At 53.9% G+C, this 20,588-nt stretch overlaps 3 protein-coding genes across 6 annotated transcripts; 1 reads left to right on the top strand and 2 right to left on the bottom strand.

The window, feature by feature from the left end:
- Nucleotides 1-378: 378 nt before the first annotated feature.
- Nucleotides 379-6,971, bottom strand: Efemp2 (EGF-like fibulin extracellular matrix protein 2). 2 transcript variants are annotated; one of them, XR_016538011.1, is made up of 12 exons: nt 6,640-6,722; nt 6,280-6,397; nt 6,016-6,064; nt 5,279-5,485; nt 4,677-4,799; nt 4,380-4,496; nt 4,115-4,234; nt 2,211-2,330; nt 2,007-2,133; nt 1,619-1,814; nt 1,324-1,513; nt 695-778 (listed from the first exon to the last, which is right to left on the bottom strand). XR_016538011.1 is itself a non-coding variant. In XM_090347337.1 (11 exons), exons 2-11 carry the CDS (start codon nt 6,394-6,396, stop codon nt 617-619), a joined length of 1,338 nt encoding a protein of 445 aa, XP_090203463.1. In that variant the 5' UTR covers nt 6,397; nt 6,640-6,971; the 3' UTR covers nt 379-616. The 2 variants fall into 2 exon arrangements, 1 of the variants encoding a protein (XP_090203463.1); XM_090347337.1 differs by lacking the exon at nt 1,324-1,513 and having other exon boundaries at nt 379-778; nt 6,640-6,971.
- A 4,634-nt stretch (nt 6,972-11,605) lies between these two features.
- On the top strand, nt 11,606-15,364 carry Ctsw (cathepsin W). 2 transcript variants are annotated; one of them, XM_090347334.1, is made up of 10 exons: nt 11,606-11,698; nt 11,916-12,000; nt 12,957-13,070; nt 13,617-13,771; nt 13,856-13,952; nt 14,027-14,107; nt 14,183-14,314; nt 14,712-14,776; nt 14,851-15,057; nt 15,128-15,364. In XM_090347334.1, exons 1-10 carry the CDS (start codon nt 11,612-11,614, stop codon nt 15,236-15,238), a joined length of 1,134 nt encoding a protein of 377 aa, XP_090203460.1. In that variant the 5' UTR covers nt 11,606-11,611; the 3' UTR covers nt 15,239-15,364. The 2 variants fall into 2 exon arrangements, with proteins under 2 accessions (XP_090203460.1, XP_090203459.1); XM_090347333.1 differs by having other exon boundaries at nt 14,027-14,314.
- Nucleotides 15,365-15,549: 185 nt separating this feature from the next.
- Fibp (FGF1 intracellular binding protein) lies at nt 15,550-20,288 on the bottom strand. 2 transcript variants are annotated; one of them, XM_090347335.1, is made up of 10 exons: nt 20,102-20,288; nt 19,738-19,936; nt 19,420-19,546; nt 18,336-18,436; nt 17,392-17,546; nt 16,982-17,090; nt 16,839-16,902; nt 16,543-16,629; nt 16,356-16,453; nt 15,550-15,672 (listed from the first exon to the last, which is right to left on the bottom strand). In XM_090347335.1, exons 1-10 carry the CDS (start codon nt 20,184-20,186, stop codon nt 15,603-15,605), a joined length of 1,095 nt encoding a protein of 364 aa, XP_090203461.1. In that variant the 5' UTR covers nt 20,187-20,288; the 3' UTR covers nt 15,550-15,602. The 2 variants fall into 2 exon arrangements, with proteins under 2 accessions (XP_090203461.1, XP_090203462.1); XM_090347336.1 differs by having other exon boundaries at nt 17,413-17,546.
- Between the last annotated feature and the right edge of the window lie 300 nt (nt 20,289-20,588).

Genomic DNA, 20,588 nt, shown 5'->3' with positions numbered 1-20,588 from the left:
AGGCAGGAGAATCTGGAGTTTCTATGTCAGAGAGATGGAGTCGATGGGCGCTGTAGCTTTGAATCTACTTTATGTAGGTCCAATAAAAGTTCCTTTGATACGAAATTCTATAACTTTGAAAAGAGGAGCTAGGAAAGAACTCACAGTCATCACCTCATTTTGTAGATTGTGAAACAGGCTCAGGGAGCTAGCAGGGCTTAAAGAATACCTAGTGTGAGGCAGAGCTAGGATTCTGACTCTGGGCATCCTGGCAACGTCGTGGGCAAGGTCTCCCAGCCCCCTGCACATCAGCCAGGCTGGTTGCCGGGATGGGGCCTGGGCTCTGTACATTCCATTACTTCCTCCTTGCCTGGAGTAATTCTGAAGCCTCAGTGGAGACCCGCAGGCTGCGCACAGCTTCCTTCAGGTGGACTTGGCCTGCTTCTCCCAAGCCCGGCTCCTTCCCCAAGCTGAGGGTACCCGCCCACCTCAGCCACCAGGACTCCTCCTTTCTCCCTTTATTGCCTTTCTTTCTGTCCTTCACAACATCTTGCCTTTCAGCAGAACACAGTCATCTCTGAGCCCCAGGCTCCTCGGCTACAGGGCGGGTGGCCCCTCACTAAGGGTCCCTCCTTCCTCAGAAGGTGTAGGCCCCCACGAAGACGGTGAGTCTCAGTACAGAACTGGCCCGGTAGCTCATGAGGGAGTTCATGGTGACCATCTCCAGGTCCAGCACGTACTCCCGGGGGCCTGTCACTGGCCGGGCGAGGACCAGCATGGCGCTGACGTTGTTGATTTGCTGCAGGGCACAGTGGGTGGCAGGACATGAAGGTCATCAGCCTTTGTGCCAGGCAGGATCCTACCCCAGTGTCACTTCCCTGCCCTGTGGCAGCCCTAGCCAGGGTATTAATCACCCAGGCATCTCCTCTCCCACTATGCTGAGGTTCTACCCACCCACCCCCCCAAAAAAATATCCCCACTGCTTCTTTCCCCACCCCTTCCAGTTAGTTCAGCTAGTTCTTTTCTAGTTAAGATTAACGGGTGATTCAGGGCCAGTTTGGGGATGATGGAGCCTTTCGTAATTGGAGCAGACTAGACTCCCTTTCAAAGTCATCAGTATTTTTTCTTCCTTCTGTTGGTGCCAGAGATCAAACCCAGGGCTCTTGGTACATAAGCGCATGTTGTATCACTCAGCTACACTGTCAGCCCTGAAGCATTCAACTTGCAAAGGAAAAGCAAGCTCTGATGCCAAATGCCTCTTAAGGCATGAAAAGTGGGGGTTTGAGGCCCTCCCACATGCACTGTGAGCCACACCTGGCCCCATGCCAGCCACAGCTAGCTCACCAGCAGAAGTCGATCCAATCCAACTCCTGCACAAATCTCAACGCCATTCCTTGTTTTGTGGGTAAAGAACTCAAGGCCAGGTAGGTGAGGTCTATACTGAGGCTCAAAACCCAGTGATCAGCTGCCTGCTGGAACTGTCTTAGAGGCTTGTACCCTGGGAATGTTCCATTGCACACGCCACTCCTGCCTCCTGGGGTGGGAAATAGCAGAACAGCCTAGTCTCCCACTCATTCCTCCTAGAATAATGTCTTAGATTATGCGTGTTAGCTGGGGGGTGAGTAGGAGAGCACCTTACCCTAATGTAGAAGTCCCCCTGCGAGTTTCCTGAGCGGATCTGAAAGGCATTGTAGGCCCCAGGGTAGACAGAAGTTGCCTGTATCTGGAACACGTCAGCAGGCACGCTGCGCTCTGAGGTGATGCTCATGTACCGGTGCACAATAGATGAAGGCTGCTCTCGACACAGGGGGTTGGAGGCGGGGCAGAGGCAGCGGCTAGAGGCCCCAAGATGGGAAACACATTGAAAGTTCTGGCCTATCCACCAAAGATCCACTTCAACATATCCCAAGAGGGTCTGTCCACTTCCAGCATAAAACTACAACTCCCACCAGCCCCTAGGCACATTAGCCAGCTACAAGGTCTTCTGGGAACTGTTTCCATGGGAGCCTGTCATCACAGAGACTCACTTGTCTGACACCTGGATATAGGGTTCTACGCAACGATTGGTGTCCACACAGCGGTATCCCCCGTGGAAGTTGACACAGGTTTGGGCTTCAGAGCACTGATGTCCACCTGATTCACATTCATCAATGTCTGTACCAGGGAAGAGGGGCTGAAATCAGAGACATGAGCCCTAAACCCTTGCCTGCCCAACACCCAGCCCCTTGTACCTTGGCAAAGCCGAGTGGCCATCAGCTGGTAGCCCTGTGGGCAGTGGCAGGAGAAGCGGCCTGGCTCATTGACACAGCGGTACTGGCAGAGGTAACTGGAGTAGCTGCACTCGTCTGTATCTGGAGGAGGGTGGGGATGAGGACACTGGGGCAAGGGCAGCCCTCACCATTGAGTCCCATAGGCCAAATTAGGAGGAAGCCCAGAATATGAGAAAGGACAAGAGGAGCCCTGCAAAGCTCTGGAGGAGAAAGGGTCCAAAAAAAGGTTAGGGGTCAGGCATACCACAAACCTAGTTAACCAGGAAGCTAAGATCTGAGCATCATAGTTCAAAGCCAGACCAGGTAGGAAAGTTAAGCCTCTTATCTCCAGTTAACCAGCAAAAAGCTGAAAGTGGAACTGCGGTTCAAGTGATAGGGGACTAGGGTCAGTGCCCAGTCCCTGAGTTCAAGCCACCATACCAACACATACAAATAAGTCAAGGGTCGTAGGTATAGTTCTGTGGTATTCTATGTGCTTATTTAATATTAGGCCCTGAGTTCAATCCCCAGTACTACAAAACAATTATGTGACTAAGAAAGCTGGCTCAGGCCTCCATATAGACCTTGACCTTCCCTAGGACTTTAAGAAAACCGAACTGGGAATGTGGCTTAGTGGTAGAGTGCTGGCCTAGCATGCTTGAAGCCCTGGGTTTGATTCCTCAGTATCACATACACAGAAAAAGCCGGCACTGGCTCAAGTACTAAAGTGCTAGCCTGGAGCACAAAGAGGCTCAGAGGCAGCACCCACACCCTGAGTTCAAGCCTCACAACTAACTTTACAAAAAAAAAAAAAAAAAAAAAAGGCGCTGGGCGCCGGTGGCTCACCCCTACAATCCTAGCTACTCAAGAAGATGAGATGTGAGGATCGCTGTTCAAAGCAAGCTGGGACAGGAAGTCCAGGAGACTCTTATCTCCAATTAACTAAGAAAACTGGAAGCGGTGCTGTGGCTCAAGTGGTAGAGCTCTAGCCTTGAGGAAGCCCAACAACAGTGCCCAGGCCCTGAGTTCAAGGCCCAGGACCAACAACAACAACAAAAAAAAGTCTCATCCTTGGAGTGTGAACTTAGGTAAAGTCACTTTGTCTAAATTGAATACTGTACTTGGTTCACCCAGAACTTAATGATTTTTTTTTTTTTTGCCAGTCCTGGGCTTGAGCTCAGGGCCTGAGCACTGTCCTTGGACTTTCTCAAGGCTAGAGCTCTACCACTTGAGCCTCAGCACCACTTCCGGCGTTTTTCTATGTATGTGGTACCGAGGAATCGAACCCGGGTCTTCATGCATGCTAGGCAAGCACTTTAACCACTAGGCCAAACTCCCGGCCCTTAATGATTTTTTTTAATTACAATTCTCCCAACAAAACTAATGTCTTTTGCAGAGGAAGGAAAACAAAATCATACCTATGTCAAAGGACCGTTGAGAGGATGACATAGGGTCAAGTGTGCAAAGTGAGTGCCTTGCACAAACCAAATTCTCAACCAAGTTCTCTCAAACTTGTACCTGCTGATGAAGCCAGTCTATTATCACTGCCCCTATCCATCCCGCAACCAACCCATTTCAAGCTCAGAGAGACAAATATGGGGGCCCTAGCGCAGGATTCAAATGTCGCTCAGCCTGACTGCTGGGAAGAATGGCACCCACATCTTCTTATCTCTCCAGCAAGCTTCGGAAGAAGGCTAACTGCACCTGAGGTGTCCACCAGTCCTGGAATGTCCTGTGACCAGCACAGGATAGAGGATGTGGTGGTGTATGGGTAAGGAGAATGGGACATGGAAGGGTCAAACACAACTCTGAGGCTGGCAGTGGCCAGGCGTACTGGAAGGCCTGGAAGGGCAATTTCAGGAACTCGGGGCAGGATTTGGACCTACCACTGCAGGAGAAGCCGTCCCGGTGCAGCTCGTAGCCCTGGTGACAGCGACACAGGAAGGTCCCATAGGAGTTGAAGCAACGCTGCTCACACGGAGCCCCCATCTCACACTCATTCACATCTGAAGGTGCCGGAAACGGTTGGAAGGGGTGGAAGCAATGGAGCAGCCCCCAGCCCCCTCCACTTAGGCTCAGCTCAGGAAGGGAGTTCCCTCATCTCACACCTTCTTTCCCAGGACCCAGGAGCCTGGCCCAGCCCAGCCTCACCCACACAAGAGCGGTTGTTGGGCCCCAGCTGGAAGCCTGGCTCGCACTGGCAGCGAAAGGAGCCAGGCAGGTTCACACAGCGGTGCTGGCAGTAGCGATAGCGGCACTCGTCTACATCTGCGATGGAGGAAGAGTGAGGAGGGCAGAAGTCAGGATGGGCCTTGGTCAACTGGAACTCAAGGCTTCCGTACCCATGGTCTTGTCTTTGCCTGAGGAGCTGGATTAGGCCTGGGCCAGAGCAGGCCAGCCTTGACATGCCCCCTGTCCACATACAGTCCTGGGACGCCACAGACTCACCCACACACTCTGGCCCGATCTTGCGGTAGCCATCGGGGCAGGTACACTGGAAGGAGCCCGGTAAGTTATGGCAGTCCTGGCTGGGACGACAGTCATGCAAAGCCTGGGTGCACTCATCCACATCTGCGGAAGACAGCACTCAGCTCTGACCACAAACCCATGTCTACCAGCACGAGAGGTGACACACACCAGACGATATTCACACAGGCACCCGGGTGACTAGCATGAGCACAAGAATTGAATCCTCTCCACAGCACAAATAACCACTCACCAGCCTGGAAGCCTACAGAGGCACCCCCAGATGAGGGGAGCAGAGGAAACATGGCTCTGCCTACCTATCACCTAATATCACTGACACCAGCACCTTCACTTCAAGGCCCATGGCTTTCTCAGGTGGGATAGCGATCAGAAAGCAGGCAAAGGCAGAAGCTGGGGGCAGAGCTCTGGTGTGTCTTCACCGGGAGTAAGGAAAGTCCCAGTGGCTGCCCGTGGCAGTGGGGCTCTGAACGAGAGTGGGGATGCCTCCCTGAAGAGCAGAGTGATCTTTAAAGCAAGGGAGGATCAGGTCTGGAAACCCGGGTACCAGAGTGGCCGGCACTCACCCACGCAGCTCTCCTGTTCATCCGGCTCATATCCTGGTGGACAGGGGTTGGGGTGTTGAGCAGGGGGCACTGGTGGTGGGGGTCCCTCTCCATGTAGGTCATTGATGACAGCGGCCGAGCGGGGCAGGCACAAGTAGCCCCCGTAATGGTTGATACACTTCATTTCGCCCTTGCAGGCCTCAGGAATGGTCAGGCACTCGTTGACATCTGCAGAGAGAGGCCTGCTGGGCACAGCCAGTCATCTGGGCTGGCCCTGGAGGTAGTGAGAGGCAGGAGCCTGGCTCGGCCTTCTCTAAGCTGGGTAAGGATGCCTGCTTCCCCGGGACCTGTCAGGGCTGCAAGTGGGGCCCCTGTTCCCTATTTGTCCCCATTGTTCTGCTTCAAAGTGGCCCTAGCTTAACCCAAGAATAATGGGCAGGCCTCTGACCCTTTCCTGTGGAACTGCTCTCCTAGGTTACAGGATTAAGAATGGTTGAGAGAGATGTATGCAGCCTGGCTCTCCTGGGCAGTGCCCAGTTGCCCTCTTGCCTGCTGGGAAGGGGTAGATGCAGGGTCTCCCGGGTTTCAGGGAGGAAGAGCTACTTCTAATTGAGACCCCAGAGAACCAGAGCTGGCCTAGGCCCGACAGAGCTGGGCAGAGGACAGGCAATTAGGCTGTGGCTGCAGTTGTTGGAGGTGGGGGTAACCCCTGAACCCCAGGCCGGTTCCTGGGGCTGGTGTTTCCTCCAGGAACTCACCCCGGCAGTGCTGCCTCTCTGGATCCCACGCATAGCCATCTGTGCATTCCTGGAAGGAAACCAGAGGTGGCCAGGGCTCATTCCAGGTCTCCTCCAGCCAGCCAGCGACCACAGGGCCTGAGCCCTGCCACCCTCCCGCCCGACCCAAACAATAGCCTCCGCCGACCGACCAGGAAGGGGAGAAGGGTTCCCGGCAGCTGCCACCCCAGCCCAACATCTCTCTCTGCCGGTCCCATCCCAGGCCGGCGGCCCCCTGGTCCCCACCGTATAGCTGTCCGGTTCCGGTTCCTCGGACTCCTGGGGAGACGCTGCCCCCAGGAGCAGCAGCAGCAGCGTCCAAAACAGTAGAGAGCCGTTGAGGCAGGAGGCGAAGGGGAGCATCCTGAGGCGGGGAGGCGGTGGGCCGGGGTCAGGGGCCTCTGCCGAGGCGCGCGCGTCCCGCTCGGGCTCGGCACCGAGGCTAACGTGGCTGGGGCCGTCTGCCCTCGCCGGCCGGGGTCCCAGGCCCCCCCGCCCCTGCCCAGTGCCCCTGCGCTGTGAGCCGCCGCGCGCAGGCCTCTCGGTCCTGCGCCGGGCCGACTCGAGGACGCCGGGGCCCGCCCTCCCCCGTGGACGGAAACTCACTTGGGCCCGCGGCGCCCAGCGGCTCTGTGGACCTCGGCAGTGCCCGCGGGCAGCGGACGGACGGGCGGACGGCGCAGCTCCCTGGACGCGCGGCCCCAGGAAGCGCCCCCCGCCCGGCGCGGCCCACCCCGGCGCCTCCGCCCGCCCTTCGGCGGATTCCTGAGCCCGCGCCAGGGGGAGGGACCCCGACCCCCGCTTCTCCGCCCCCAGCCGGCCACAGGCCCCCACCCGGTCCCCCGCGGCGCTGCCCGGGCCGGAGCCGCCTCCCGGCACCCAGCCAGGGCCCCCGGCGCTCGGTCTTGACCTCGGTGCCTGGCGCCCAGGCTCACCTGGAGGGGTCCCTAGACCCTCACTCACAATGTCCTGCACACCTTCCCCACCTAGCCTGCTCCCCGAGCCGCACCCTGTGCGCCCCCTCCTGCGTCCCACGGGGGGCCGGGCACCCACGCCCACCGCTCACTCGGGGGGCTCCAAACCCTCGCTCTCCTCCCTCAAGAGCTTATTCCGGGCTCCCAGGTGGTCCTCAAACTGAGGGCGTGCGGACGCTGGCCCAGGCAGGAGACGTCCACCGGAGCACAGCCGTCCATCCTCCGCCCTCGGCCCGCGCCCCCCACGCCTCCCGGGCTCAAAGTTGAGACTGTTTGGGGGCGGGGGCAGCAATTTCCCTGTGTCCCCCCCCAATGAATGGAAGCCCCTAAGAAAGGCTGGCAAGCCCCCCCGCGGGCGCGCAGGACGCCCGGGGCCGGGTGCCAGGGCCTTCCCGCCCGCTTCTCACCCACGGCCCCCGCCGGGTTTCCGCCTCCGCCCCCGGCGGCGGCCAGGCCTGGGGGGCGGAACCCAGGCCGGGGGCGTGGCCGAGCCCGGGAAGGGGCGTGGCCTCGCCTGCCCACGTCTCAGGGCGGGCCAGACGGGAAAGCGCTGCGTGTCCAGGGATCCCCCGCACCTGCCCGTCTGCGAGCGGGGACGGCGCGGCCTGCCCCGGCCTTGCCCATACTTCCCTATCCTTGCTTGTCTCTGCCTTCGCTTCCAAGGCGGCACCGAGGAGGGGCTGTGCCGGGAGGAGCCAGGGTGCAGGTGGCAGCCAAGGTGTGAGCCCTTGGGGTTCAAGGAAAACTACTGAGCTAGTGCTTCCCACTGCCCAAGGCCCCCCAGCCACTGGGCCAGGGTTAAAAATCATAATCGATTGTGGCACACGCCTGTGCCCTCCCAGCACTGGGGAAGCCTCTGTACTGGAAATGAGCTAGGCTGTTCCTCCTATACTGGAAAATATAAGCTGGTATAACGCTTCTTTTTTTTTTTTTTTTTTGCCAGTCCTGGGGCTTGAACTCAGGGCCTGGGTACTGTCCTTGGGCTTTCTCAAGGCTAATACTCTACCACTGGAGCCATAGTGCCACTTGTGGCTTTTTCTGTGTAGGTGGCATTGAGGAATCGATCCCAGGGTTTCATGCATGCTAGGCAAGCACTAGGCAATGATCCTGGCCCTGGTGTTAACACTTTAGAAAATGCTCTGGGAATTTCTCAAAATGTTACACAACCCAACCATTTCACCTCTGGGAAGAACAGAAAACATTTACATGCAGAGACATCTGTATGCAGTACTGGTAGCAGTACTATGAGGCCCAATGTGGAGAAAAGCCAAGGCCTACCCTCGGAAAAATATACAAATTTTAGTCTGTCCATTTTTTAATTCACACACAAAAAAAGGACTGAAATGCTGATACTGCTACAATATGTGTGAATATTGAAAACAATGCACTAAGTAAACCAAGTCAGACGTGGCCAGGAGCTGGTGGCTCATGTCTGTAACTTCTCAGAAAGCTGAGATCAGAAAACAGCAGTTTGAAACTAGCCTGGGTGGGAAAGTCCATAAGACTCATCTCCTAATTAAACACCAAAATAAATAGTCAGAATTGAGTTGTGGCTCGAGTTGTAGAGCACTAGCCTTGAGTGAAAAAGTTAAGGGGCAGTGTACAAGCCTAGCATTCAAGCGCCATGACTTACCTAAAAAAGGAGAGAGAAAGAAAAAGGAGGGGAAAAAAATTCTCACCCTCACCTGATTATCTATATTTAACCATTCCAGGAAGTGGCAAGGACCTCATTCAATCTTGCCACCTAGGAATGGGATTCTGTTATCATTCCCTTTCACAGATCACGTGGCTGGAAGACTAGCATTAGGATTAGTCTCATATCAGTGTAAAGAAACCACCATGTGGGGCCTGGAGTTTGGCCTAGTGGTAGAGTGCTTGCCTAGCAGGCACAAAGACCTGGGTTCAATTCCTCGGTACTACATACATAGAAAAAAGCCAGAAGTGGTGCTGAGGCTCAAGTGGTAGAATGCTAGCTTTGAGAAAACCCAAGGACAGTGCTCAGGCCCTGAGCTCAAGCCCCAGGACTGGCAAAGGAAAAAAAAAAAAAAAAAAGAAGCCACCATGTGAACAGCTGGCCAGGCTGAAGGGTATCCAACTGCCATTTCATTCCAACTTCAAACAGAATTGTGGCTGCCATATAGAGATGAGACAGAGTGAGGAGAGGAATGATTATACCCTTAGTGTCTCAAACTTGAAGCAGAACCTCTCACTTTGTGCTTAGGCACAAGAAAACTTGCTACTTTGAATTGCCTTCTCAGAAGGCTTCAGTGACCCCCAAGGGCCATCCTGGGCAAGAGACATTGAGGGGTGTGTGTGTGTGTGTGGTGAGCTGTTCCTGAGCCTTGTGCAGGCTATCACTCTACCACTTGAGCCATAGCCCCAGGCTTGGTTTTCTTGTGGTTAAAGGAGATAAGAATCTCTAGGACTTTCCTTCCTCCATTCAAAATGCAATCCTCAGATGTCAGCCTCTGGAGTAGCTGGGAGGACAGGTGTGAGCCACCAGTGCCTTGATGAACCGGAGACTTCTGCTGTGGCTGGGAGGCAGATAGGTGTGGAAAGAGCTCATGGGGCTATGGGTGGCTACATTAGAGCTGGGGAGCAGAGAAAATTCTGTGTGTGGGGGGGTGTGTGTTGGTACTAGGACGTGAACTCAAGGCCTGGGTATTATCCTTTAAGTTTTTTGCTTAAGGTTGGTGGTCTACCGTTTGAGCCACAGCTCCACTTCTGGATTTTTGGTGTTTAGAGATGAGTATCACAGAAGAGCCTGGCACGGTGGCTCACGCCTATAATCCTAGCCATTCAGGAGGCTGAGATCTGAGGATCGAGGTTCAAAGCCAGCCCGAGCACTAAAGACCCTGAGACTCTTATCTCCAATTAACTACCAGAAAATGGGAAGTGGGGCTATGGCTCAAGAGATAAGGTGGTAGCCTTGAGCTGAAGAGCTCAGGGACAGTGCCCAGGCCTGGGGTAGGGCAGTAGCCTTGAGCTGAAGAGCTCATGGACAGTGCCCAGACCCAGAGTCCAAGCCCCACCACCAAGAAAAGCAAAAACAAGAATATCACAGAAGCTAGGCACCAGTGGCTAATAATGCCTTACCACTGAGAAGGCTGAGAACTGAGAATCACAATTTGAAGCCAGCCCTAGGCAAGAAAGTCCACGAGCCATGAGTGGTTTTCTATTTTTTTATTGCTGTTGTTTTGCTTTTAACTTTGCGGGTCCAGGGGCTCAAACTAGGCTTGGGCACTGTCCCTAACCTCCTTTTTGCTCAAGGCTAGTACTCTACCACTCAAGCCACAGTGCTACTTCTGGCTTTTTCTGTGATTAATTGGAGATAAAAAAAAAGTGTCACAAGGTGGGCATCAGTGGCTCATACCTACAATCCTAGCTACTCAAGAGGCTGAAATCTGAGGACCACGGTTCAAAGCCAGTGTGAGACTCTTATCTCCAATTAACCGCCAGAAAACCTGAAGTGGCACTGTGGTTCAATGTGGTAGATCACTAGACCTGAGCTGAAGAGCTCAGGAACAGGGCCCAGGCCAGAGCTCAAGCCCCATGACAAAAAAAAAGACAGCACCCAGGTCCTGAGTTTAGGCCATACACTGACCATCCCCTCTGAAAAGTCCCATGGACTTTCCTGCCTGAGCTGACTTCAAACCGTGATCCTCAGATCTCAGATTCCTGAATAGCTAGGATTATAGGCTGTGAATTCCAGACTGTGATATCCATTAAAATCCATCAAAACCCAGTATTGGAGCTGTAGCTCAAATGGCAGGGTGCTACACTTGTGCAAAAAAGCTCATGGCGATCATGAAGAGTGCTAAGACCCAGAGTTTAAGACTTAGGACCAGAAAAAAAAAAAAATCCCACAGACTTTACTGCTTGGCTGTCTTTGAACTAAAATCCTCAGATCTCAGCCTCCTGAGTAGCTAGAATAGCAGTGAGCTATTGGCAGCCAGCTGAGGAAGCTTCTGGTAGGAGATGGCTGAGCTTCATAGGAACAAGAGTAGGTATTAAGAGGGCACTGGTCATTATCTTTTTTTTTTCTTTTTGTCAGTCATGAGAGGAACTCTAGGCCTGGATGCTGTCCCTGAGCTCTTCAGCTCAAGGCTACCACCTTACCCATGGAGCAACAGTGCCACTTCCGGTTTCCTAGTGGTTAGTTGGAGATAAGAATCTCACGGAATTTAATGCCCGGGGTGGCTTTGAAACCCAATCCTCAGATCTCAAGCCTCCTGGGTAGCCAGGATTCAGGTATGAGCCACAGCGCCCGGCTGCACTGGTCACCAGGGGTCTTTGGCCTATTCCCCATAGGTTTTCCATCACATCTATATATTGTTACTGTCCACCTTAGATCTGCCTTCCAGTCTCCTGAACAACAGTTCCAAATTGTTTCCCCAGAACTGCCCTGAAATGAGTGGAATTGACAAAAAGATGGAAAGAGGCCAAGCAGATCTAAATGTCCTGCAGGCAGCCCACATACATGCTCTAGGGTCCCCCTGCTACCCCCACCTTGAAGGCCCTTGGTGGTTTCCCCAGCTCCACCCCCTCCAACCTGATCTGCATAGCTTCCTGCCCCTGCATTCAGCACTCAAGGCTGAACCACCATGGTGCTGACAGTCCAGCTCTCCTGCCTCCTGGTCCTGTTGGTGACAGGCCATGCCCAGGACATCAGGGATTCCCTTGGAGCTCAGGTAAGTGTGGCCAACCTGTTCCTCACACATTCTCCTCTGCTGATCCCACGGCCGGAGTCTCCTCTTCTGAAACAGCTGGCTGGCCCCCATTTCTCAGAGGGAGCTACTTAAGGGGGAGACATCTGCCATGCCCAATCCTTGCAGGGTTGCAGCTAAGGTAGACACCCAGCAATGAGTTCTATCTACCCTCACTCCACTCCCTGCTATTCTGCCCCAGGTCCCTGGTCCCCAGCCGCTGGAGCTGAAAGAAGTCTTCAAGCTGTTTCAGATCCAGTTCAACCGGAGTTACTCAAACCCAACAGGTACCATGGGGGCACATATATTTCTAGTTCAAACACCCCATTTGAAGTGAAGAACTTGAGCAAGGCATTGGTAGTCACACTTGTAATTCTAGCTATTCAGAAGGGGGCGATGTAAGGACTGCAATTTAAAGCTAGTCAGGACAAGAAGGTAAGTCTGAAACTCTTTATCTCCAATTAAGCACCAAAAAGCCGGAAATGGAGCTGTGGCTCAGTGGTAGAACACTCCCTTGAGCAGAAAAAGCTCACAAACAGCAGCCAGGCGCCAAGTTCAAGCCCTAGGGCTGGCCAGCGGTTTGGAGGCTCAGGATGGGGAGTAGGGTTGGTGCAGCCCCCCCAGCAGGAGAGCAGGGCTGGAGTTGTACCCATTCGCGTCTCCAGGGAATGGGTGAGCGCAGGATTGTCCCGTGCCTTGATGCCTCACAAGGGCTGACTGGCATCTGCCCCAGCCTCGGAGAATCCTCTGGCTCCTCAGCCAACTCCCAGGATTACAAGCATGGGCAGGGGACTACTATCTAGTGAGGAGTTGTCACCAAGCCCCCCATGCCCGTGATGGGATTCCTTGTCACCCCCCCATTCCAAGAGCCGAGGCTCTGCTCCTCCCTTCTCTCTAGGTCTCTCGTCTGTGTAAGACTACGCCCTCCCCTCCCCCTCTAGCTTTAGAGCTGTGACGTGAGGCGTGAAGAGAAGGTGGGCAAGGTGGTAGCCTACTTACCCACTCAATTTCCCCACTGAGTCACTGCCTCGGAACCCCTGGCTTGGTCTCCTCAGGGTGGGCACATCTTAACACTTAAGTAACTGGATAACCACTTCCTGGGCCCAGTGTAAGCAGTGGAAAGCGTGGGGGCTACAGAAAAGGAGTCTGTGCTCCCCTAGTGGAGGTGGGTGGCCGGAAGCCTAGCCAGTGGCCACTTCCTGCCACCAGGGAGTCCGTCTGAGACAAACCCATTTTGGTCTAGAGTATGCTCGCCGTCTGGACATCTTTGCCCACAACCTGATCCAGGCTCAGCGTCTACAAGAAGAAGACTTGGGCACAGCTGAGTTTGGGGTGACTCCGTTCAGTGACCTCACAGGTACTGAGGCTCCCCTGGCCAGTATGCAGTGAACAAAGGAATTTTCTAGGGATACAGGAAGATAAACAGAACAGAATGTCCACTTGAAGCACTAAACTAAATGTCTGTCCCAAATCCAGAGTTCAGGGCAGGAACCCTGCTGGCCTGCATCCCAGCCAGCTCAGGGGCCAGGCTAGAGGACTCAGTATCTCTGTCTGATGCACCCACCACAGATATGCCAATGAGTAGGGAGGTGCTTAGCCGGAATGGGAGAATGTATCCAGTGGAATAGCCACGTGCTGTGGCTCACCCCTATAATCCTAGCTACTTAGGAGGCTCAGATCTGAGTGTCCTGGTTTAAAGCCAGCCAGGCAAGAAAGGCTTTTACCTCCAATTAACCACTCAAAAAACCAGAAATGGAGCTGTGACTCAAAGTGGTAAAGAGCTAGCCTTGAGTAAAAAAGCTCAGGGACAGTATCCAGAACCCTGAGTTCAAGCTCCCCAACTGGGGCGGTGGGGAGCCGGGAGGCGGGGTCAAATCTGTGACTCCTATGGCTCTGTTTCCAGAGGAGGAGTTTGATCAGCTCTATGGGCACTGGAGAGCAGCTGGAGGAGAAACCAGTATGGAGAGGAAGGTAGGCTCTGAAGAGTGGGGGATGCCAATGCCCCACACTTGTGACTGGCGGAAGGCACGTGGCATCATCTCATCTGTCAAAAACCAGGTATGTGCCCCACCCAGCCGAGGGCTAGAAGAGTGTCAAGACTTAGGACACCCCACTTATTCTACTCTCTACCTAACCCACCAGGAAAGCTGTGGGTGCTGCTGGGCCATGGCAGCAGCAGGCAACATTGAGGCCCAGTGGGGCATCAGGTCCGGCCAGCCTGTGGAAGTCTCTGTGCAAGGTACACTGGGGAGAGGGGGATGGGGAAGAGGGAAGGAAGACCAAGAGCCTGCTGCCTGTCCCTTTCTGCCCTAGAGCTGCTCGACTGTGGCCGCTGTGGAGATGGCTGCGAGGGGGGCTTCGTCTGGGATGCATTCATAACTGTCCTCAACAACAGTGAGTACTTGCTCTTGCTGGGTGACTGCAGAGTGCCCAGGAGCCAAGGGTCTCCCCTTCTCTTCTTGTTGCCAGGTGGTCTGGCCAGTGAAAGGGACTACCCATACACAGGCCATGCCAAACACAAACACGCCAGGTGCCTGGCCGAGAAGTACAAGAAGGTGGCCTGGATCCAGGATTTCATCATGCTGAGAGACAACGAAGAAAGTAAGGTTGGGTGTGGACGTGGGGGAGGGGGAAGCGCCAGGACAGAGGCAGACAGACCTGGCTACAGATAGTGGGGGAGAGGCAAATGGTGATATGGGAAAAAGACAGTGACACTGATACAATGGACATGCCTGTGTGCCAAGAGCAGCTGAGCGGGGCCGGGAGTTTGGCCTAGTGGTTAAAGTGCTTGCCTAGCATGCATGAAGACCCGGGTTCGATTCCTCGGTACCACATATAGAAAAAAGCTGGAAGTGGTGCTGAGGCTCAAGTGGTAGAGCTCTAGCCTTGAGAAAGTCCAAGGACAGTGCTCAGGCCCTGAGCTCAAGCCCAGGACTGGCAAAAAAAAAAAAAAGAAAAGAAAAAAGAGCAGCAGAGCCTGACGGCACTCTATCTCCAGTAATTGCTCAGTACCTGGCCACCCAGGGGCCTATCACAGTGACCATCAACAAGGTGCTACTAAAGGTAAGTGGGGCAGAGAGTTGAGGGAGGGCCATGTGAGGAAGGGGACCCTAAATCCAGCCCTCCCCCTCCACCAGCATTACCAAAAGGGTGTGATCAAAGCTACAAGCACCACCTGTGACCCTCGACACGTGGACCATTCTGTCCTGCTGGTGGGTTTTGGTAAAGGCAAGGAAGAAAAGACAAAGCAGGCAAAGACAGTATCGTCCCAGTCTTGCCGCCCCAGACGTCCCACCTCATTCTGGATCCTGAAGAACTCCTGGGGTACCCAGTGGGGTGAGAAGGTGAGTCTCAGTCAATGGGGGAGGGGCGGCACCTTCCGCCTTCTGGCCCTCATGTCCCTAAACTTTCTAGGGCTTCTTTCGGCTCCACAAGGGGAGCAATGCCTGTGGTATCACCAAGTACCCACTCACAGCCCGCGTGGACAAACCACCTAAGAAGCACAAAGTCATCTGCCCTCCCTGAGCAGGGCAGCCACCCCTCAGCCTCTTCTGCATACCAGCTGTCTTCCTTGCCAACCCCACCGTGAGGTTTTTGCCTGTCTTATCTATATGGCTCAAATAAACCAAGATAACACCTCTGGCCCTTTAGTAGATTCAGCTGTGATCTGGAGAGGGCAGACCAGGAGCAACCAGGAGCACAGACTACCCTGACCTGACCCGGACCCTGCGGGGCTGGTGTTTACCGAATCCTCATGCTCAAAGGCCACAGCACTCAGGGTACATTCCCACGCTGCCCACGGGCCTGTGAGCTCCTCCCAGGAACCAGGACTGATGGCAAACTCATGGCAACTTTATTGTCTCTGTATTCAGGATGGAGGGAGGGGGCCTCAGTCATGATAAAGGCGCAGGAGGCAGCCACAGAGGGTGCCCATATAGCGATCCCAGAGGGCCTGGTGCCTGTAATGAAAGCGGCAACAGTGATACACACACGTTCACTTCAACCTTGAGCTTGAGATGGCTACAAGTGTTTCCTACACCTTAATCAATCCCCATAAAACAAAAAACAAACCAAAAAAAGGTTTTTGGTGCCAGTCCTGGAGCTTGAACCCAAGGTCTGGGTGCTGTCCCTGAGCTTTGTTGTTCATGGCTAGCAATCTACCACTTGAGCCACAGCTCCACTTGCTGGCTTTTTTGGTGCTTAACTGGAGATAAGAGTCTCACAGACTTTCTTACCTGGGCTAGGACTGAACCGTGATCCTCAGATCTCGGCCTCCTGAGTAGCTAGGATTACAGGTGTGAGCCACTAGCAGTTGGTGTTGCTGGCGATTAAACTCAGTGCACTGCATATGCTACATTAAGTACTACATTACTGAGTTACATCCACAAGTCATTAATTCTATGATTTTTCACTTACTGTCTCAGTTTACGTGAAGAAACTGAGGCAAAGAGAGGTTAATCTATGTGTCCCAGGCAACACAGAATTTAAGGGGTTAGAGCCAGAGACTTACACTCTGGAAGCAACACATGAGGATCCCTAAGCATGCACAAGTGTGGGGGGTAGGGGGTGGGGAGGGTGAGGCCCCAGGAGGCTGGCTGGTGGGGGCCATGACAAGCTGGACAGGAGGTCTGTGGTTTCTCACCGGAAGCCATCCAGGGAATGGACAGATGCTGAATACTGATTCAGGAAAAGCCGTACATCATTCAATGGCCAGTGGTCAGAGCGGCAGGGTTCCACAAACTGTGGGCCCAAAGGAACATTTACCATCTCCAGTACAACTTGGAGAGAGCACAGGTGTGAATCAGAGGGGAGCAGGCAGCCCTGCTCACCTTTTCCACCAGGTCCACAAACAGGTCTCTGACATCCTTATTGTGAGTCAGCTTGGCAGCAACATTCACCAGTCCTCGGGACAGATTCTGTGGGGCAAGGAACCAAGGAGTTCTGGGGGCTGCGCATGGAGGCTGGGAAAGGGCAGGTCCGTCCCCAATTCTATACACCTCCCTCTATCAACATGTCCCTTTGTTTACAAGTGGACAGGGAGCAGCAGTGCCATCTGCTGGCCAACCTAGAATAGGAACAAAGAAGCTGAAGATTGCCCAGGGGAGAGGCTGAAAGGGCTCAAGACCTTGAAGTTGGTTTCCATTTCAGAGAAGACACCAAGCTTCCCCCGGAGGGCAGTACACACCAGGCTGAGGAAAAGAGAAAGGCACACCTACAGTCACCTCTGCCCCTGCTTCAGGTTGTGTTCCCACAGAATCCCCAGGTCACCTCTTATGCAAGTCCAGAAGATCCTTATCAGCCACCAGCACCTTGAGTTCCTTCAAGTCCTGGAGAAATTCTTTGTCTAAGTCCACGTCCATGTCATCCACCTGGGAGTCTGTGTGAAAGAAGATGTGGTGAGTGATAAACTCAGCCACGTCATCCAGAGCCTTCCTCAACCACCACCTCCTTGCACCCCACAGAACAGAAGAAGAAACAGGGTCTCATAGGTGGACTAACACGCCCCAGGCAGAGGGAGCCCTTGGTCTACAGACAAGGTAGAATGGGGAAAACTAGACTATATAAGCAGAGAGGGTCTGGGTGGAGACCTGAAGAAAAGATATGGAGACTTAAGAGAGATAGAAAAGGAACTGCTGGTAAGAAACCAGGCCTTGAGAGGGTGGGAAGGATCCAGGCACCTGGGTCGGTGGGGGCCTCACCGACGGCTCCAAGGGTCCAGTTCTGGATCATGAGCTCAGCACAGAAGGCAAAGTCGCCAAAGCTCAGATACTGGAGCTTTTTCTTCCCTGTCTCAAAGCGGTTGTTGGCAAAGAAGACAATGGCTGCGTAGTCCCTGTAGACAGGGAACAGTGTGCGTCCTCTCAGAACCTGAAACCCCTTCTTACTAGGCCTACAATGATGGCTTCATATTAATCTCACTCAATATGTACTGTAGGACTAAAGAAGTCAGTTTTCTTCTTGGCAAGCAGCCCCCTCCTGTAACCCTGGCTGGACATCTGGATTCTAGCTTCTTTCTTTCCCCGCTGTGCATCCCTTCCATAAATTATCCCTCATGGGCCTCTTCAACAGTGCAGAGAGAAGGTTTTGCCCAGTTTCCTAAGAGATGGCACCAGCTATCCTGACTGCACGCTTCCTAGGTGTCTAATGTTATCTCACACGAGCCCAGATGGAAAATAACCAGCCTAGGATCTGAACCCAAGTCAGCCTGATCCTTAGTACAGATCACAAGTGAGATAATGCGGAGTGCAGTGGCTTACGCCTGTGATCCTAGTTACTCAGGAGGCTGAGATCTGAGGACACAGCGTTCAAAGGCAGCTGGGGAGAAAAATCCCAAGGACTTTTTTTTTTTTTTTTTTTTTTTTTGCCAGTCCTGGGCTTGAGCTCAGGGCCTGAGCACTGTCCTTGGACTTTCTCAAGGCCAGAGCTCTACCACAAGCACTTTAACCACTAGGCCAAACTCCGGCCCCTCCCAAGGACTTTTATCTCCCACTAACCACCAAAAGAAGTGGGATATCCATCAATCCATCTCCCCAGCACAGCCAGGAGGTTGAAAGGAGGTGAAGTGTACCAGGCTCGAGCACCAGGAAAGGCATGTGCAGATGGAAGATGGTTAGCCTCTCACCTTGCCAACCGATCGGAGAGGAGAAAGTGTTGCTGAATGTTATCCACCAAGGAGCCCCGCATTTCCTCTACCACTTTGAAGACTCGTTTAAAGTTGTCAAACTGCAGGGCAGTTAGTGGAGGAGAGAAGCTGGTCAATAGATACTCCCCAATAAATGGCTCACTCAGTACCCCTCTCTCTCCTGTCTACCACTCCAGTTGGTAGCTATTTCTTGAGCACCAGTTATGTCACTTTTATTAGTTATTACTAGCAGTTATCAACAGATGTTTGTTTGCTTCTGCCATCTGATCTTTTCTCTCTTTCTTTCTTTCTTTCTTTCTTTCTTTCTTTCTTTCTTTTTTTGCCAGTTCTGGGGCTTGAACTTGGAACCTGAGCACTGTCATTGAGCTTCTTTTGTTCAAGGCTAGCACTCTACCACTTGAGCCACAGTACCCTTCCAGTTTTTTCTGTGTATAAGGTACTGAGGAATAAACCCAGGGCTTCATGCATGCTGGTACCACTCTACCACTAAGCCACATTCCCAGCCTGTGTCATCCAGTCTTGAATAAACATTATTTTCTACTATTAATTCAGCCCCATTTTAGCCTTGCTCTCTGGTTCTCTCTGAGCTTGAACCAAAATGAATTCTCCCAGGTTAATCCAAATTACACAAAATAAGCAAATGCCAAGCTGTGCATGGAAAGCTCATAATGGACACTAAGGAAAGGTACCAGAGGCCCAGAAGGATTACTACTCGCGGGCACTACCAAAAAGGCTTGTGGAGAAAGCAGAATCCAGTGCCATGCCCTGCAATTAAAATGGCAGATGTGGCCTAGAACAATACCTTCCAAGTAATAACAATTTACAGCCAGCTTGGGAGCAAAGCAAGCCTAGAAAGATTTGATCTGCAGAGGAAATCTGATGGTCAAGACTAATAGTACACCTGCTACCTTGGAGGCAATGGGAGCCCATGAAAGTATATAATCAAGGGAAGCCAGAGTCAGATCTGGCCATATAAAAGGAACAAAAAACAAGACCTGTCGAAAGGAATGGAGGGAATGAGTGAACTCTATGGGATGTGACACACGTGTGGATCAGCTCTCACCTGTCTGCGGCAACTCTTAAGCGTGATGCCTGTTTTGGTGCTGATGTCATCCAGGTCTTTCTTAGTGCCCTTGGATAACTTCTTGCCCAGGACCTCCCGAACAAAGGCCTCGTCGAAGGTGTAGTACCTTGTAGAGGCAGAGGACCCCACTGACCCTTCATAAAGGAGGGAAAAGGGGGCCTGAGTTGTTCCCTTCTCTCAACTTTCTGGGTTCCTGGGGGAAGTTCCGTCCCTCCCTGGGCCTCAGGTTGCGCCTGCAAAATGAATATAGGTCAGACTGCTTGATGGAGGACCCCAACACCCACACCGGGTGCGCACCTCTCAATGAGCAGCGCCTGGCGGGAAGGAGGGATCTGGAAGATGAGCTGGTGCAGCAGCTTGGGCGGTGCGTGCAGCAGGCGCTCGAGCATGTGAAAGGTTCGGTAGTGGTCCATAGTGTCGCTCTGCAGCACCCCTGCCGTGGCGCCCGTCTGTTCCAGGATTCCCGAGCGCACTCGCAGAGCCACCGCGTCGTTCACTGGAGAGTGGGGGGCACGAGGATCAAGCCCTCCAGAGGCTCCAGCCCCAATCTTTCTCCACCCCGTCTTCCTGGCCCCCGGCCCGCTAACCCTCCAGGAGGCCCAGGCCTGGCCCCGCCCCTTCTCCCAGGCAAACAACCGCCCCGCCCGCCCGCCTCACGGACCCGAATAACCGTCCAGCCAGAGACGATACACCTCCTCGTCGATAAGGGTCGTGTTCCCCACGAAGATGTCCAGCTCGCTGGTCATGGCGAGGCCCCGCCCGGCGCGCCGGCGAGCTCGGGAGCCGGGGTTGCAGGGGCTGCAGCGAGCACGGGCCCAGCCCGGGGCGCGCAGCCGCCGAACCACTTCCGGCAGCTCCGAGGTTCCGCCCCCACCCCGGTCCGGAGCCAATGAAAGGCGACTTCCGGGGCGGAGCTAGCGGAGCGGAAGTACTCCGGGCAGAGCTCCTAGCCCGGGAAGAAGTACCGCGCTCCTGAGTAGCTTGGCTGCTGCTGCTCTTGCGGGGAGGACAAATCGCGGGCCTTCCTGTCCTGGCCAGCGGTTTTCAAGAGGACGTCCAGGATGCCTGCCGCCCCCAGTCTCTCCGGCCTGGCTGACCTGTCCCTCACTTCCGTGTGTTATCCTACTTGCTCTGCCCTCTTCAGGGCC

This window comes from Megascapheus bottae, chromosome 16 (genome assembly GCF_031878675.1).
Source record: "Megascapheus bottae isolate mThoBot1 chromosome 16, mThoBot2.hap1, whole genome shotgun sequence".
Lineage (NCBI taxonomy): Eukaryota > Metazoa > Chordata > Mammalia > Rodentia > Geomyidae > Megascapheus > Megascapheus bottae.
Note: the sequence above shows the minus strand (reverse complement) of the source record. Positions and strands in the feature narration are given on the sequence as shown.